This window comes from Musa acuminata, chromosome BXJ3-9 (assembly GCF_036884655.1).
Source record: "Musa acuminata AAA Group cultivar baxijiao chromosome BXJ3-9, Cavendish_Baxijiao_AAA, whole genome shotgun sequence".
NCBI classification, from domain to species: Eukaryota; Viridiplantae; Streptophyta; class Magnoliopsida; order Zingiberales; family Musaceae; genus Musa; species Musa acuminata.
In genome coordinates, this window is record NC_088357.1 from 7,184,277 (window position 1) to 7,199,279 (window position 15,003).

At 37.9% G+C, this 15,003-nt stretch overlaps 2 protein-coding genes and 1 long non-coding RNA gene across 4 annotated transcripts; all 3 read left to right on the forward strand.

The window, feature by feature from the left end:
* The first annotated feature begins 105 nt into the window (after window positions 1-105).
* LOC103997600 (carbon catabolite repressor protein 4 homolog 1) lies at window positions 106-6,802 on the forward strand. Its single transcript, XM_065168364.1, has 13 exons — window positions 106-226; window positions 332-1,333; window positions 2,313-3,000; window positions 3,524-3,610; window positions 3,696-3,779; window positions 3,860-3,931; window positions 4,011-4,097; window positions 5,037-5,090; window positions 5,189-5,280; window positions 5,360-5,474; window positions 5,589-5,739; window positions 5,850-6,003; window positions 6,615-6,802. The coding sequence occupies exons 2-12, from the start codon at window positions 1,176-1,178 to the stop codon at window positions 5,993-5,995; spliced, it is 1,734 nt and encodes a 577-aa protein (XP_065024436.1). The 5' UTR covers window positions 106-226; window positions 332-1,175; the 3' UTR covers window positions 5,996-6,003; window positions 6,615-6,802.
* Window positions 6,803-7,991: 1,189 nt separating this feature from the next.
* On the forward strand, window positions 7,992-10,115 carry LOC135648964 (uncharacterized). Of its 2 annotated transcripts, none has more exons than XM_065167006.1 (2): window positions 7,992-8,493; window positions 9,817-10,115. In XM_065167006.1, exons 1-2 carry the CDS (start codon window positions 8,017-8,019, stop codon window positions 9,835-9,837), a joined length of 498 nt encoding a protein of 165 aa, XP_065023078.1. In that variant the 5' UTR covers window positions 7,992-8,016; the 3' UTR covers window positions 9,838-10,115. The 2 variants fall into 2 exon arrangements, with proteins under 2 accessions (XP_065023078.1, XP_065023079.1); XM_065167007.1 differs by lacking the exon at window positions 9,817-10,115 and adding an exon at window positions 9,613-9,767.
* A 460-nt stretch (window positions 10,116-10,575) lies between these two features.
* LOC108951257 (uncharacterized) lies at window positions 10,576-14,838 on the forward strand. The gene is made up of 3 exons (XR_010501303.1): window positions 10,576-10,723; window positions 11,266-11,361; window positions 14,516-14,838. It is a non-coding gene; the product is annotated as an uncharacterized LOC108951257 (long non-coding RNA).
* Window positions 14,839-15,003: the final 165 nt, after the last annotated feature.

A 15,003-nucleotide genomic window follows, 5' to 3' on the forward strand; every position in this document is an offset into this window, starting at 1 on the left:
GTGCAACCATCATTTTAACTTGTGGTAGGTTTATTGTTGCTATTTCTTTTACATAATGGATATCATCAAAATAATACATGAAATTTTGTTTACTGTGAATAAGGGCAAAGCTTGACACACCGTAGATTTCTCCTCTACGATTTGGATTTCAAGAGATTCAACTTAGTCTTTTGTCTTGGTAGACATCAAATAAATGCTGCCATCTACTTCAGCTACAAATTTTTATGTACGTAAGCTTCTTGAACGTTACATGATGTGTATCCTACAGCCCTAGTGATCAACATGTAGCTTACCTACACTAACTGTATGCATGTATGCCTTGTGATTGAAGGTGAACGTTGGTTAATCTGGGTCCCACATGATGGCTCGTCCCGATCAGCCCCTTTGGGTATCTGCATCTTTTTGATTCGCTTATACTATTAATCGAAATTTGAGATAATTGTAAATATGAAAAATAAATCAAAAGTAGCTCATAAGGCAACTTCGATATTGAGAAATTCTATCCAATCAACATTTGTTAGGATACTCGTTAGTCGAATTTAATCATGCATATAACTGATAAGAAGACACAAAATTATTTTGCATGGTATATTTCAATAGATTAAATATCTAATTTGTAAGAATTGTTTACTTCAAATCTTTTTTATGCTCAAGAAATCTTTAATCCACGTTATCACCGTAATTATACAGCCCAGTCGATCCCCTTTAAATATCACAATGACAACCTCTGTGAGAGATCAAATCGTAGTACCTCAATCGTTCCTCGCATCGCGGCGCGGAGTCGCGGCTTCCCAAAACCCCCCACCTCTCGTTCATCATCTCTGCCTTCATAAAACCCTAACGTCCGATCGCTCCTTCCTTCTTCATTCTCATCCCCAATCGCCCGATTTCTCTTCTCTTCCAAGGATTTCTTACGGAGGAACGACCGGCAGGCGCAATCTTCTTCGAGAACGACCCGCCAGAAACCTCTTACTTCTAGGGTTCATCGGACGCCGGGGGGGCTTTTCCCTGTTGGATTGTGCTCATTGGGACCGTGCTCACATCTCTAGGTTTGGATTTCCTGTGGTCAACGCTGGCGGAGCCCACTGTCGGTTGATGGCCGATCGCCGCCGCTTGTCAGCTGTGGTGTTAGGGTTTTTTGAGCTTGGGTGGGAGGGATTTGACGTCAGAGAGGTATGCTGACCGTGTTACGGGTTCATCTCCCGTCGGAGGTCCCCATCGTTGGCTGCGAGATTGCGCCGTATGTTCTTTTGCGCCGACCGGATGGTTCCGTCTCGATCGACGAGGTACCCGAGCCTGCTCCGCTGATTGGCTACTGCATGAAGTACAAGTGGTATGTTTTCGTTCAGTGTGCTTCCTGTGATTCATCTTCTGATTGCAGTTCATCATTTCAATTTGCTTCAGAAATTACTGTTTCTCATAAGTGTCTAGTGGCTTTCGTGTCCGTATCTTTTTATTGTTGTATGTTCTCTTATATTTAGCATTTCACATGGTTTTATGTATGAAAGGATTGTTCTGTTGTTAATGCCACTCAATTGCAGTTTTGTTTATCACTTAAAAGTTTTATTTTTGATTGAAGTCATACCCAATTGTTCACAAATGTAAATAAATTTTATTTTTTCTAGTTACTCTATGGATCTATCTAAACATCTTCATTCCTGCAACTCTAATATGTAATACATGTTGATATCAAAGCATGATTGACCTCACAGAGGTTTCAGGTGGGTTGTTCTTGAGAACGACCTCACAATCAGAGTGGATGCAACATTTAAAAATATGCATTACAGGTGGCATATAATATATATCAGTTTGACCTTAAACCGGCACATGGACTAACCACCACTGAGCAGTGTCCAGTGAACCAGCCCTAACCAAATTTTAAAGACTGAACTCAGTTCATATCAGAGTGGCTCAACTCTGTTATTATACTTGTTTTAAAATTTTAGGAAGAAGAGGGACATCATTCTTTTTTGGTCGGTACCTGCTGGTTTGCCATTGCTATCCAAGTACAAGTCTGACCAGGCATAACTTTAAAATGTCAGTGGACCTATGGGGATGGAGCTGGGCATAAAACCCTCATGTTCCATGCAATTTTGGCCCCTAAAAGATTGTGTTGCTTTAGTAATAGTATCACTTAAAATAACCCTTACTTTGTTGTTCAAAGTTTTAATTTAAATATGGTTCTTGACATTATCATCAATTGGTGTTATGCATAACTTGGAAATTTTATATTGCAAAATGTAATTATTTAATGCTCTCCTTTGGCTGTTGTATTTGAACCATTTGTCTTGTATGTACACTTTGATGTGCAGGTACCGGAATCAAGGTGATCAAAAAGTTGCTATATGCAGTGTACATCCGACTGAGCAAGCAACTCTGCAGTGCCTGGTCTGTCTTAAGGAGAAAGTACCTATTACCAAGAGTTACCATTGTACTCCTAGGTGTTTGTCTGATGCTTGGCAGCACCATCGTTCATTGCATGACCGAGCAAAGAAAACGGCAAAAGAAAATGGAGCCGAAGAGGAAGAGTTGTTTGGACGCTTTAATAGTAATAATGGTTCAATTTCTATGTATCCTACAGCTGTTGCTGAAAAAACTGGAGAAGCCTGGTCTGAAGTTGGGTTTTCTAGGACATATACACCAACATCTGATGATATTAATCATGTTCTTAAGTTTGAATGTGTAGCAATAGATGTGGAGACAAGAAAACATGTTGGAAATGTAAATGCCATTTTGACAGCACGTGTAATTCCAGCCCCCTCTCCTACTCCACGTCACATGATTCCAGTGAATGTAGCCCTCTCGGGGCAATTGAATCTAGATGGTCGAATAGCTTCAGGGACTTTCTCGGTGCTTTCATACAACATTCTCTCTGATGCATATGCCACAAATGAGGTGTATAGCTACTGCCCAACTTGGGCACTTTCATGGCCTTACCGCAGGCAAAACTTGTTGCGAGAAATTATTGGCTACCAAGCTGACATAGTCTGTCTTCAGGAGGTACAATTTTAAAATTTTGTTTTTTCCTAAGTTCAAGAGACCTATTAAATATTCTCTTCAGAAAAAAGGTTCAACCTTTCTTAGTGTTTCTGTTCTTTACGTTCTATACTATCTCTTTGCTTGAGATTCTAGGTTCTTTATGTTAAAATATCCTTTTGCTAACAACTTATCTTTATGCAGACATTAATTGATTGTATGCAATTTTATCCAATCATTTTTTTATTAGTGTATACATGATGTATCAATTTTGTTAACTAAAGAAAAATTCTTTCTGTTTGTTATTTTCATTTTCTTCACTGAGCTTCCCGTAATGTGTTTTTTAATGAACTATGAATGAGAGTAGCTGTTGCTTGCCTGCATGTTTGCAGCAACATATATGAATATGTTTGGTAGTGCATTATTATCTTCTTAATCCAATTTTTTTATATATTTTCTGTGGAAAATTTTTAGTTTTTTAATTTTGAAATATCAACTGATTCTACTTTTCGACAATCTAAAGATTAATAACTTACATATAATGCAGGTTCAAAGTGACCATTTTGAGGAATTCTTTGCTCCAGAACTTGATAAACATGGGTATCAAGCACTATACAAGAAAAAGACTTCAGAGGTCTTATTTCATATTGAACTTCTTCAATATTTGTTTCATGTTATAGAGCTTTGTCTTCTATATTCTAACAAAATTGTTTGTTCAGGTTTATAGTGGCAATCCAAATACTCTTGATGGTTGTGCTACATTTTTCCGCAGGGACAGGTTTTCACATGTCAAAAAATATGAGGTAGCTGCACTTGCAATGAGTACTGGTATGCTGATTGATGTCATCTGAAAGTGTAGGATTAACTTGATATCTGTACTCAGGTTGAGTTCAACAAGGCTGCACAGTCTTCATCAGCTGGTCAGAAGAAAGTTGCTCTGAGTCGTCTGATAAAGGTCATCATTTGGCTCTTGTTTGCAGGACCCTTTCTAATTGCAAGTGTTTCCTCATTCTTATGGTTATTTATGTATGTAGGATAATATTGCCCTTATTGTGGTTTTAGAAGCAAAATTTACGAGCCGTGTCTCTGGTAATCCTGGAAAAAGACAGCTAATTTGTGTGGTCAGTTTTCTTATCTTGTCATCCTTTAAATTTGCATACTGTGTAAGTAATTGCTATCTATTTTGCATATGGATATGCTGTATCGTGTGCCTAAAATGTCATGTATTTACAGTATTAATGAAGCATAAGCTTGTTAAGCTTGTAAGGAAGACATGGTTTTGTGCTTCATTTTGTCATATTACTTATCAAAGTTCCTTTAAGGGTCTGCTTTTTTTGCAAGAAAATGGTGAAATTATTTCCACAGCAAAAGATTTTCCAAAAAGCCAAATACCAGGTGTTGGATTAAAGGAAAAGGTTCCATTTTCTTTTTTGGCATTGTTGAAGTAAACTAAAAGATAATGAAATGAAGGATTTTGTGGGCTTATGTTTGTTTTCAGAAAACTAAAAGACATCTTTTCCTAAAAATCTGGACTGCAGTTGCAAATGTTCATGTTTGTATGTGTATGTGTTTTCCCTACCAAAACAAACATCAATAATGGCATTTTTCTTAGGGAATGACATTGTTTGTGGAAATTGTGAATCCTCACAATGGTGGTCCTAATATTTTTCTCTATGGAATCATTTGCTTGGAAGAACATTTTTATTTTGGTGACTTGATGGGTTTTTCTTACTGGATTATTTTTTTCATTTGGTTTGCCACTGTAACCCTGCTATAACAATTTTATTTAGCAAATGAATCATTTTAAATGGTAGCTATGGTTAGAGCCTTCCTTCCTGTTGACTTTATTCTCGTTGGGAAAAAATGTATTTTTTTTTTTTTTTGCACTCTTATGTTTTTAATGTGCTAGGAACTATGTGCCATAGATTGAAGTTGATGCCTAAACTTGTTTGCATATTTCTTTTCAAGTTGCTTTCAGAACTGCCAGTTAACTATTGATGTTCTTGACACACATGCAAAATTCTATAGGTATAATCATTTGCTTTTGGTCATCCATGCAGGCAAATACGCATGTAAATGTTCATCATGAACATAAGGATGTTAAACTTTGGCAGGTTTTCATTCTATCCAGCTTTACCTTTGTAGCACATACTGCTGCATTTGTTTTCCTTTTAAATTATCATTATGATTTTTGTCAATGGGATGCTCTCAGGTTCATACTCTTTTAAAAGGATTGGAGAAAATTGCTGTAAGTGCAGATATTCCAATGTTGGTCTGTGGAGATTTTAACTCTGTCCCAGGGAGGTCTGTGGATATTCTTTTATCAGTTTCTCTTTTTGCATGAAGTAAAATTCAAGTATCTGAATAAGTATTATGGATGTAGTGCTCCTCACGCACTTCTTGCAAATGGCAAAGTTGGAACGTTGCATCCAGATTTGGCTGTAGATCCCCTTGGGATTTTGCGCTCTACAAACAATTTAACTCACCAGCTTCCATTGGTAATCATCATAATTATCTATAGTTTTACAAACAATTTACTCTACAAACTATAATTTATGTTTTTACATAATCTGTAAGCTCTTTTGGTGTTAACATGTATGCACATGCGACAGGTCAGCGCATACTCATCATTTGCAAGAATGGCTGGAGTCACTCCTGGTTTAGAGCAACAAAGGAGGAGGATGGATGCCTTGACACTCGAACCTTTGTTCACAAATTGCTCCAGGGATTTTGTTGGGACTGTCGACTACATATTCTACACAGGTTTGCAACTTGTCCAGTAAATCTTTTGCTTTATTTTCATAGTTGGTGCTCAAAACTTTGTCACAGTATGATGTCCAAATTGTCCTAAGCCATCTTGCTTGTGTTTTCAGCGGATTCTCTATTTGTGGAATCTGTATTAGAGCTCTTGGATGAGGAAAATTTGCGGAAGCACACTGCAATACCTTCCCCTGAGTGGTCATCTGATCATATAGCGCTTCTAGCTGAATTTCGCTGCAAGCCTAGAATTAGATGTTGAAACTAGTGGTAAGTGTGAATACCGTTTTCTAGGAGGTCAATTTTTTTTTTCTAAATATGCTGTGTACCGGCATTTAGTTAGTTTATCTACCCTCTGCATTTATGCTGCTATCAAATATTATTAAAGTTTCTTGTACTATATAATATCCTGTTGGATATTGTTGTGGCATGGGATATTAGATATTGGGATGAGGTAATCCTCGGGATGTTCAGAGAGAACCAATGGGTTGATGAAATTTTTGTACAAATATCAAAGTTTGTTTTGTGTAAATGAAAAGCTAAATTTATAGATTTGCTTATGCTAGATATGATGTTTTATTGTGTCATTTGTTATGCTTTCCAGTGCCATATTTTCTTATTCATGCTAATTTCACAGCTGCTGCTTGCTTAAAAAAGTAATGCTATAGTGATCTATGAATTGTCTTGATTTTAACCTGTATAATTCATACTTGTATGACACTATGAGATGATGATTAATGTCATTTATGCAAATGACTACCACATAAGTAATTTCTTTATGGGCCACATTTGGTTACTGGGAATGCTACAAAAAGAGTTTGTCCTTTTAATTTTATCATATTAGTATTGCAAGCAACTAATATGGTATATTTTTCTTGAAGGTTAAGCGATGAGGAGGCTATAAAGTCAAGTCAATTCAGGTTTTGAAACATTGTACATATTAATATAGAGGGAATTATTGGTGATAGAATTGAAGATATAGCGACCAGACTCTTACTAATTTATCATTGATATAGAAAACTATATTGAAGATGTAAAGTGAGCTATAAATGAGAGTTTTTTTTCCTCTCGGACATCTCTTCTTTCATTCAGATTTAATTGCTATTTTTATGTTTGAAAAACGCAGTGTGTTGTGGTAAGAAATAGGAATGATATTTGAGTCATAGCCTTTTTCGTATTTTGATACCCCCACCCGATCAGGTCTTTAATCCTGATTACTATGGTTAAAACTACTCGCCTACTGCTAATGGTTTAGATCGAGAGGGCTTCCCAACAAATGGCAACTTTTCACAGATACTTTTTCTGGATTTGAGTTTCCTGGTTGTTACTGTGTTCTTGCCTTTTTTTTTTTTTCCTATTGTCATATAAATTATTCCTAGATAAATTCTTCTTCAATCTGACAAGTACACGTAATTATATTTATTGTCAATGCAGATCGATATGAATATGTTAATCTCTTGGTTAAGTTTGAGAATACATGTTGGTATAGTTGGGAGTCTTGGATACGATAAAGCTCGCATGTAAACTACTGTTATTGTTTCTAATCAACATGTGGATGATAACTAATGGATTCTTTTTGGATACATTTATCCATATCGATCTGCTTAAGTTGGCTTAGGGTATTAATTAATCCAGTGCAAAAGAATGAGCTTCCTGGCGCAGAGATATAATAATATGCAACAAGCCTCGGAGGAAGAGACGACGAACATGTGCGACACGAGGAACGCCGGGATTCCCTGAGTTCACGTGGTACCCATATCGATCTGCTTGAGTTGGATTAGGGTATTAATTAATCCATTATAAAAGAGATATAATATACAACGAGCCTCGGAGGAAGAGACGACGAACATGCGCGACACGAGGAACGCCGGGAATCCCTGAGTTCACGTGAAACACGAGCCTCTCCGGACGGATCCGCTCCAAGCGCCTTCCGGAATCCAACAGCATACGCGTCGGCCGATCACGGCATTGTCATGGCCACCTCTTGCTCCGACCGCCATAGGGGATCCCGCGTAGGCATGTCCTCATCTTTGCTGCGTCTGTTGCCGCTTCGACGTCTATCCTGATTGAAGGAATGGGACTTGGGCCCCACTCAAACCAATGGGAGAGAAATCGCGGAGAGGAAGACGGGAGAAAATTGGGACCCACCTGCGAGGTAGTCAATTCGTCCAACATCTACTCAGGTAAGAAGAGCGAGTTACAGCCAGAAAACTATCGAGTACAGCTACGTAGCATGTATCTATATATAGCTGCTCTCCTCATGGAACCGTTACCCACCAAACAATGGCGAGCCGCCTCCGTCTTTTCTCCGCCGCTGCGCTACTCCTCGTGGCCGTCCTCACTGCCTCGGCTGACGACGCGCACGACGCGCTCCAGGCCTTTGGGCTCCCCAAGGGGCTCCTTCCAGACTCGGTGTCGAGTTTCTCGCTCGCCGAGAATGGCAAGTTCGTGGTGGAGCTCAGGGCGCCGTGCTACGTCAAGTTCACCGACCTCGTCCACTACGGGAAGACCATCCGGGGTCAGATCCGCTACGGCATCATCTCCGACCTTTCCGGGATCCAGATTAAGAAGTCCTTCGTCTGGCTTTCCATCTCCGATATCGTGGCCCGCCCCGCCGATGGCACCATCGAGTTTATTGTGGGCTTCCTCTCGGAGTTGCGTCCTGCGACGCTGTTCGAGAGCGTCCCGCATTGCAGGGTCAATGCCTCCCCTCGTGGCGTGTTCTCACCGGAGGAGTTGCTCCCGCTCCCGGTTTCGGAGGTCAGATCCCTTTGCCTGTTGATTTCTCCTCTTCTTTGAATCACTTTTGCTTTAATTTAGGAGTAAAACCTAGAAATTAGTAGCAAATTGACGGCACTGAGCAAGGCAAGAGGTTGGATCTCTTTTCCTTCTCCTTTATCAATTGTTCTTTTGCCTATGTACCCTCAGAATAGGGCAATTTCCTTTAAAAAGGAGACCCATTTCATGGTTTTCTTCACTTAGAGTGCTCCTTGTGCAAATAGAGTCTCTAAAGTCCAGCTTAAGTGTCATTAAATTGACACCCTTCTGCACAATTTGACCTTATAATACCAAAACTTCTCAAATTTACTCTAATCTTCTTTTTCTGGCCCATTGTAATGATTTATTGAGTTCATTGGTTTTTCTTTTCATGTATGCTCCTACAAGATGCCTATTTATGCATTTTTTTCTCCATAATGTTATTTTGCATTAATGCTGACTGATCTCATGAAATCATAGGTGGTCAATCAGTACTGCACATAACAGTATGGAATTCTTTCACTAATCCTATGGTACAGTGAGTCTGAGCATTGCCTCATTTTCTCAGTAGCATGCTCTTCTAAAAGTTCAATTCCCAAGACTATTATTACCTTTGGCCTCCATCCTTCTATGCATCCAGGAAAGCCATTTTTATGTTTGTGCATCTTCTTGGTTCCACTGAGTTTTGTAGGACATCATTCTAGTCTTCCTTGGCCTCCCTTACCATCTCATCTTTATGGCCCTAAAATTGACATTTTTCAACCTTGCTCTTCTGTTGTGAAAGTTGTGTTGTCAGCTTGAGTTTCTACCAAACATTGAATTGATATATTGAGGTGAACATGCATATTAATGACTTGCAATCTTCATTTTGGGGAAACTCTAAATCTGAATGGCTATGACAGCACATAAATCTTCTTTTGAAATAGAAAACCAAACTTAGATCTTGGATTCATATTTCACATATCGATCTCAGTATCTTATTCTCTAATGCAATCTCAATTTTCAATGTTCCAAATATCTTGGGGCCACTAGTTCATACTGGCAGAAGGCCTATTTATTCAAATAGCCGAGACTAACTTAATCTTCTTCTGCTGGTACCGATCAAATATTTTTGTTTTCCAGGTGTAAGTGCGAGATCCTCCTCAGTGTTCGGCCTTTCGACGAACTCAAGCGAAATATGTACTTGAGGAATAAGTTTGAATCATAATGTGGTCTATGTTGTATCTGTTTCTGGAATTACTGCTCTAAATAGCAAAATATAAGCCTTTTCGCCGTTAGATTTACCTGTTCTATATCTACATTTTCTTTTGACAATGTTGATTTCAGCATCACAAGCAGATTTACTAGCGCCAGGTTATGAGATATCTGAAGGCCAGACTCTCCAGTATGTGAAACATCAAAAAGGGCAGAACACCACAATTCCATTATATCTGGAATGCTGAAAGCAAGCTGGTATCAACAAGACAGACTGCAAATGCTTTGATTCTCTTTTCTTTTTCCTGTAGTTTCCTTTTATGTGTAATATGGACTGGAATCATGTTGGATGCATGAGACTGTGAAATGTTGGAAGAGATAATAATATTTGGGTGAGACAGAGATATGATTGAGAAAAGTTAAGAGTCTAAGCTCAAAATATAGTGCTGGTGTTCAATCTATATATGATTGTTTGACTTAGATCTGAATACCAGAAATAAAATTCCAATAAGAACTACATGCTGAGCATTTTTGTGGTCTAAAAATGATTGATGGAAATGAAATGATGAGGCTGTATTTTTCTTTGCTTAAATTTACATTGAAAGTAGTATTTCAATTTCATATATGTGAATATTTACTTTCTATTCCTTTTCAAAATGTTAAATTTTACCCCCAAAAAAAACTGAAAAATTAGGGAGAAAATTTTAATGATTTAATCTGTGTATAATTTAATGGGAAGAATATTCAAGCAATGGGCCCCAAACAGTTCGGACATTGTTATTTATTTGGTGTTTAATTTCTTTTTCAAATTTTGTTTTCTCACACAAGAAAATAAATAAATAAAAGAAAACAATATAAAATCTTGAAATCTCTCTTTCCCTCTCTTCTCTCTCTCTCTCTCTCGCGATGTGCCGCCGAAGCGTGGGAGCTCCAAGCTCTTCGCCGCCCCTTCTTCCCCTCTCTCCTCATCTGCCAGAGCATCGTCGGCCGGGACGGCACCTTCCACACCGATCAGGCCGTCAAGTACGGTGCCGAGATGGTGAGCCCGCCGCACAAACCCACCTGTCCTTTCCGAAAGGGCTTGGTGTGGTTCTTTCTTGCGTTCTTGATGGTCACTGTGGATCTTTGTTGTGTTCTTTATGTCCTCTCTCGACTTTTCTTGGTTTGGATGTCGTCGTGTCGCACAAGATCTGCTGCTGATTCCCGATTCCTCTCGTTTCTTGTGGGATTTTAATTGATCTTCCTGCTGGGATCTAGGTTTCTTGAATGGCTCGTAATTCTTGCTGTAGATCAGGGCATTTTTATGGTGGCCTTCGGGATTATGGCTGAAACCCCTGAAAGCGAACCAGGATCTATGAAGGAGGAAGGAAACCCCCTATCCTGCGTGTACGAGTTCTTGATGATCACTGTGGATCTTTGTTGTGTTCTTGATGTCCTTTCTCGACTTTTCTTGGTTTGGATGTCGTTGTGTCGTACAAGATCTGCTGCTGATTCCCGATTCCTCTCGTTTCTTGTGGGATTTTAATTGATCTTCCTGCTGGGATCTAGGTTTCTTGAATTGGCTTGTAATTCTTTCTGTAGATCATGGCGTTTTTATGGTGGCCTTTGGGATTATGGCTGAAACCCCTGAAGCGAACCACGATCTTTGAAGGAGGAAGGAAACCCCCCCTCTTGCGTGTATGTGTTTCTCCGACCACTGTAGCATTGTTTCTTTTACTACTGCTATTAAACATTGCAATCTAAGCCTTTTCCTGATCTAAAAAAAATTAAAAGAAATGAAATGTTGAGGTCATATTTCTTCTAAAGATTTCCTTATTTAAATCTACATTGAGTTTGTAATTTCCTTTTCCACAGGTATGAATATTTACTTTTTTGTTCCTTTTCATAGTGTTCTTCAGCACCACCAAATATCATACGAGAATTACAATGATAATAATAATAATAATAATGTCTCATCTAAATCATCCCAACATCGATAGGTATAGTAGCCAAAGGCAACATGGCTTGTTAGCCTAACAAATATTATAAGTAAACAAGTTCAAGACGATTGTACCATATGGTTTGGTTCTGGTTTCTAGAAATTTGAACTGGAATTGGAACCGTAAGGGTTCCAAACTGGCTAAATATGCAAAAAGGGTTAGAACACAAATTGTTTTTGTACTGGTTAGTGCTTTAAATTTAAAACCTAATAACTTGGGTTTGAATTTTGGCACAGAAATTTAATTGTTTTGTCAATCGAAACTGGTGGATGAAATTGGAGCTGGAACCGGTGATTCTGATTTCAAATTTGGCAGAACCGAAACCGCGGTCAAGTTTAGTGGGAGTAACTCTATGGTGCTGTTTAGATGACAACATGCGGTTGACTATCACTTGCTTTTATTTGGTACCTTGAAAACCTATGCTAGACTATTAGAAGGGATAGGATTTTCTAGGTTTGATCATCTCTTTCGTTCGGGATTGTGCTATTGGACTGGTGATTGGAGTCCGCCAGCTTTCATAGGTCGAAATTTGATTATACTGCTTTGAAAATGGTGGTGGATAAGTAGTATGATAGTGATGTAACGATGATAAATCTTATGCTGTGGCATGTAATTTTTTACTCTAATCTTGTTTTTCTGGCCCATTGTAATTATTTATTAAGTTCGTTGGTTTTTCTTTTCATGTATGCCCATACAAGATGCCTATTTATGCATTTTTTTTCTCCATAATGTTATTTTGCATTAATGCCATCTGATCTCATGAAATCATAGGTGGTCAATCAGTACTGCACATAACAATATGGAATTCTTTCAGGAAGCTTTCCAGTGCTCATTTCATGTTTATTTCACTAATCCTATGGTATAGTGAGTTTGAGCATTGCCTTATTTTCTCAGTAGGATGCTCTTCTAAAAGTTCAATTCCGAAGACTATTACATTTGGCCTCCATCCTTCTACGCATCCAGGAAAGCCATTTTTATGGTTTCTCCAATTTTAAGCATAGGAAAGAAAATTTTTATGGTTTCTCAAATAGATTTCATAAGAAATCTATTTGCCATGTTGTTGCTTTCACCCAATATGCGATTCGCACTATTGTATTTTCTACCCTGCCTTGCAAGATATTCACTCTTTTCTATATGTTGCATATAAACCTTCTTCTAATCCTTTGATGCTTAGGTCTATTCATGGTTCCACCACCAGTTGTGCCTTATTTTAGGGCACCTTTTTTTTTTGACAAAAGTTAAGTAAGAAAGATGGGTTTTGATCCCAGAACCTTTAAATAAGTCGGATGAGATTTTGAACTCTAATCTGATGGTACACCACCATTAGACCAATATTTTAGGTGAGAAAGACGGGTTTTTATGGTGGCCTTTGGGATTATGGCTGAAACCCCTGAAGCGAACCACGATCTTTGAAGGAGGAAGAAAACCCCCTATCTTGCGTGTATGTGTTTCTCCGACCATTGCTCAAACCACTAGCATTGTTTCTTTTACTACTGCTATTAAACATTGCAATCTAAGCCTTTTCCTGATCTAAAAAAAGTTAAAAGAAATGAAATGTTGAGGTCCTATTTCTTCTAAAGATTTCCTTATTTAAATCTACATTGAGTTTGTAATTTCCTTTTCCACAGGTATGAATATTTACTTTTTTGTTCCTTTTCATAGTGTTCTTCATCACCACCAAATATTATATGAGAATTACAATGATAATAATAATAATAATAAGAATAATAATAATGTCTCATCTAAATCATCCCAACATCGATAGGTATAGTAGCCCAAGGCAACATGGCTTGTTAGCCTAACAAATATTGTAATAAGTAAACAAGTTCAATATGATTGTTACCGATTCACCGCTTATTGTTTATTTTCATCACATCTCATTATTTTACATCAAAAATCATATGAGAAAAATCATCTTGTTTTCTATAAATTAGGTGATAGTCATGAACAGGTAATACAACTGAAAGCTCTTGTGCGAGCGAGGGTTAGCTGTTAACGTTTCTGAAGATTAATGTATTTGAGGAAGAGAATGTCTGATCTTAAAAGAGTAGACAAACTTTATTATTGTGAGTTAACTTATGGCTCGGAAATTGTAGGACTCTATCTCGTGCACTTTTAGAATTGTTCTTTGAGAGAACTTATCCAAACACAGAGTTCTGGGAGGATCAAAGTCTTACACAGGGGTCACATGAATTGAGGACAAAGTTGCTTTCATATTGGTTCACTTATATTCAAATGTGACTTTCTTTAATGTTCTTCTTTATCTGATTAACATAGATGTTTGTATGTCCATTATTTTGGTTTACCTTGCTTCTCAGTAAATTTTATTCCTAAAGTTTCACAGAATTTGGTTTGCAATATTAGTTGCCATAAGATTAAATGTCATTTGGAGTATTTTGTTTTGCGTTCATCAAAGGTGTAAGAAATGACCACCAGTTATACATACAGTACATTATTTAGTTATTATAGGTAACTTGTTTCACTTTTCTAACTTAGTAGACATGTAGTAACTCGGTGAACCCTTAAATGGAAGCTTTATGTTTTGGCGAAGCCATTGGAGAAATTGTTGGACTAAATAAATAGTATTTGTGGTTTGTAATATGTTTCTTGCTGATCCCAGTTGGGAGTTTGATGGAGCTCCAGATTTCCAATGTACCTCTCAGTCAATGTTTAGCCTTTTGGGGTTAATCCAACCCATACTCACCTATTCTAACTGATCTCAGTCTTAAAAATCCGATGACTGATCTCGAGATTAATCTTGTAAACCTTGCTAATCAAGCTCTAAGGTTCTCAATTGATAGTATCATCATGGCTTGTTAAATCATTTTGAAAATTGGTTCTCTTTGTTTTAGGTGGAACTGAACACTTTGGTCTTCCGGTCTTCAATACTGTTGCTTAATGGCTGAGACCAAAGCTGGTGTGAGCTATTTATGTTCCCCCACCGTACTCTGCTGCAATTATGGAGGCTGAGTTAAAAGATCCTGTTGTGTGCATTTCTGAAGGAATTACTCGGCATGACAATGGTGTCAGATCTAATTGCTCCTATCGATTCATCTTATACACATTTGCTTATCTTCTTCTTTTATCTCATTTTTATATTTGTAATTAATTAAACTTGTTGATCGAATTTAAAATTATTACTATTTTGGAAATTTTGCTAGCAAGGTTTTTGCCACTTATAATGTAATTAAATTATAGGCATAGGATTATTTTCCATGGTAGTTTGGTAATCAGTAGCTGTTCTCTCATGCAGCAAACTCTGTTGGGTGACTGACACAAGATTAAAAAATTAAAACCAGCCGAGGGTGTAGAGTAGCCAGCAACCTTTTGATGGTGCGCG

Bases quoted from the DNA above. Each gene is read 5' to 3' on its own strand.
- LOC103997600 (XM_065168364.1), top strand. From the start codon at position 1,176: ATGCTGACCGTGTTACGGGTTCATCTCCCGTCGGAGGTCCCCATCGTT. The intron at 1,334-2,312 runs GTATGTTTTCGT...TTTGATGTGCAG, and splicing joins TACTGCATGAAGTACAAGTG to GTACCGGAATCAAGGTGATC. The intron at 3,001-3,523 runs GTACAATTTTAA...CATATAATGCAG, and splicing joins ACATAGTCTGTCTTCAGGAG to GTTCAAAGTGACCATTTTGA.
- LOC135648964 (XM_065167006.1), top strand. From the start codon at position 8,017: ATGGCGAGCCGCCTCCGTCTTTTCTCCGCCGCTGCGCTACTCCTCGTG. The intron at 8,494-9,816 runs GTCAGATCCCTT...TGTTGATTTCAG, and splicing joins TCCCGCTCCCGGTTTCGGAG to CATCACAAGCAGATTTACTA.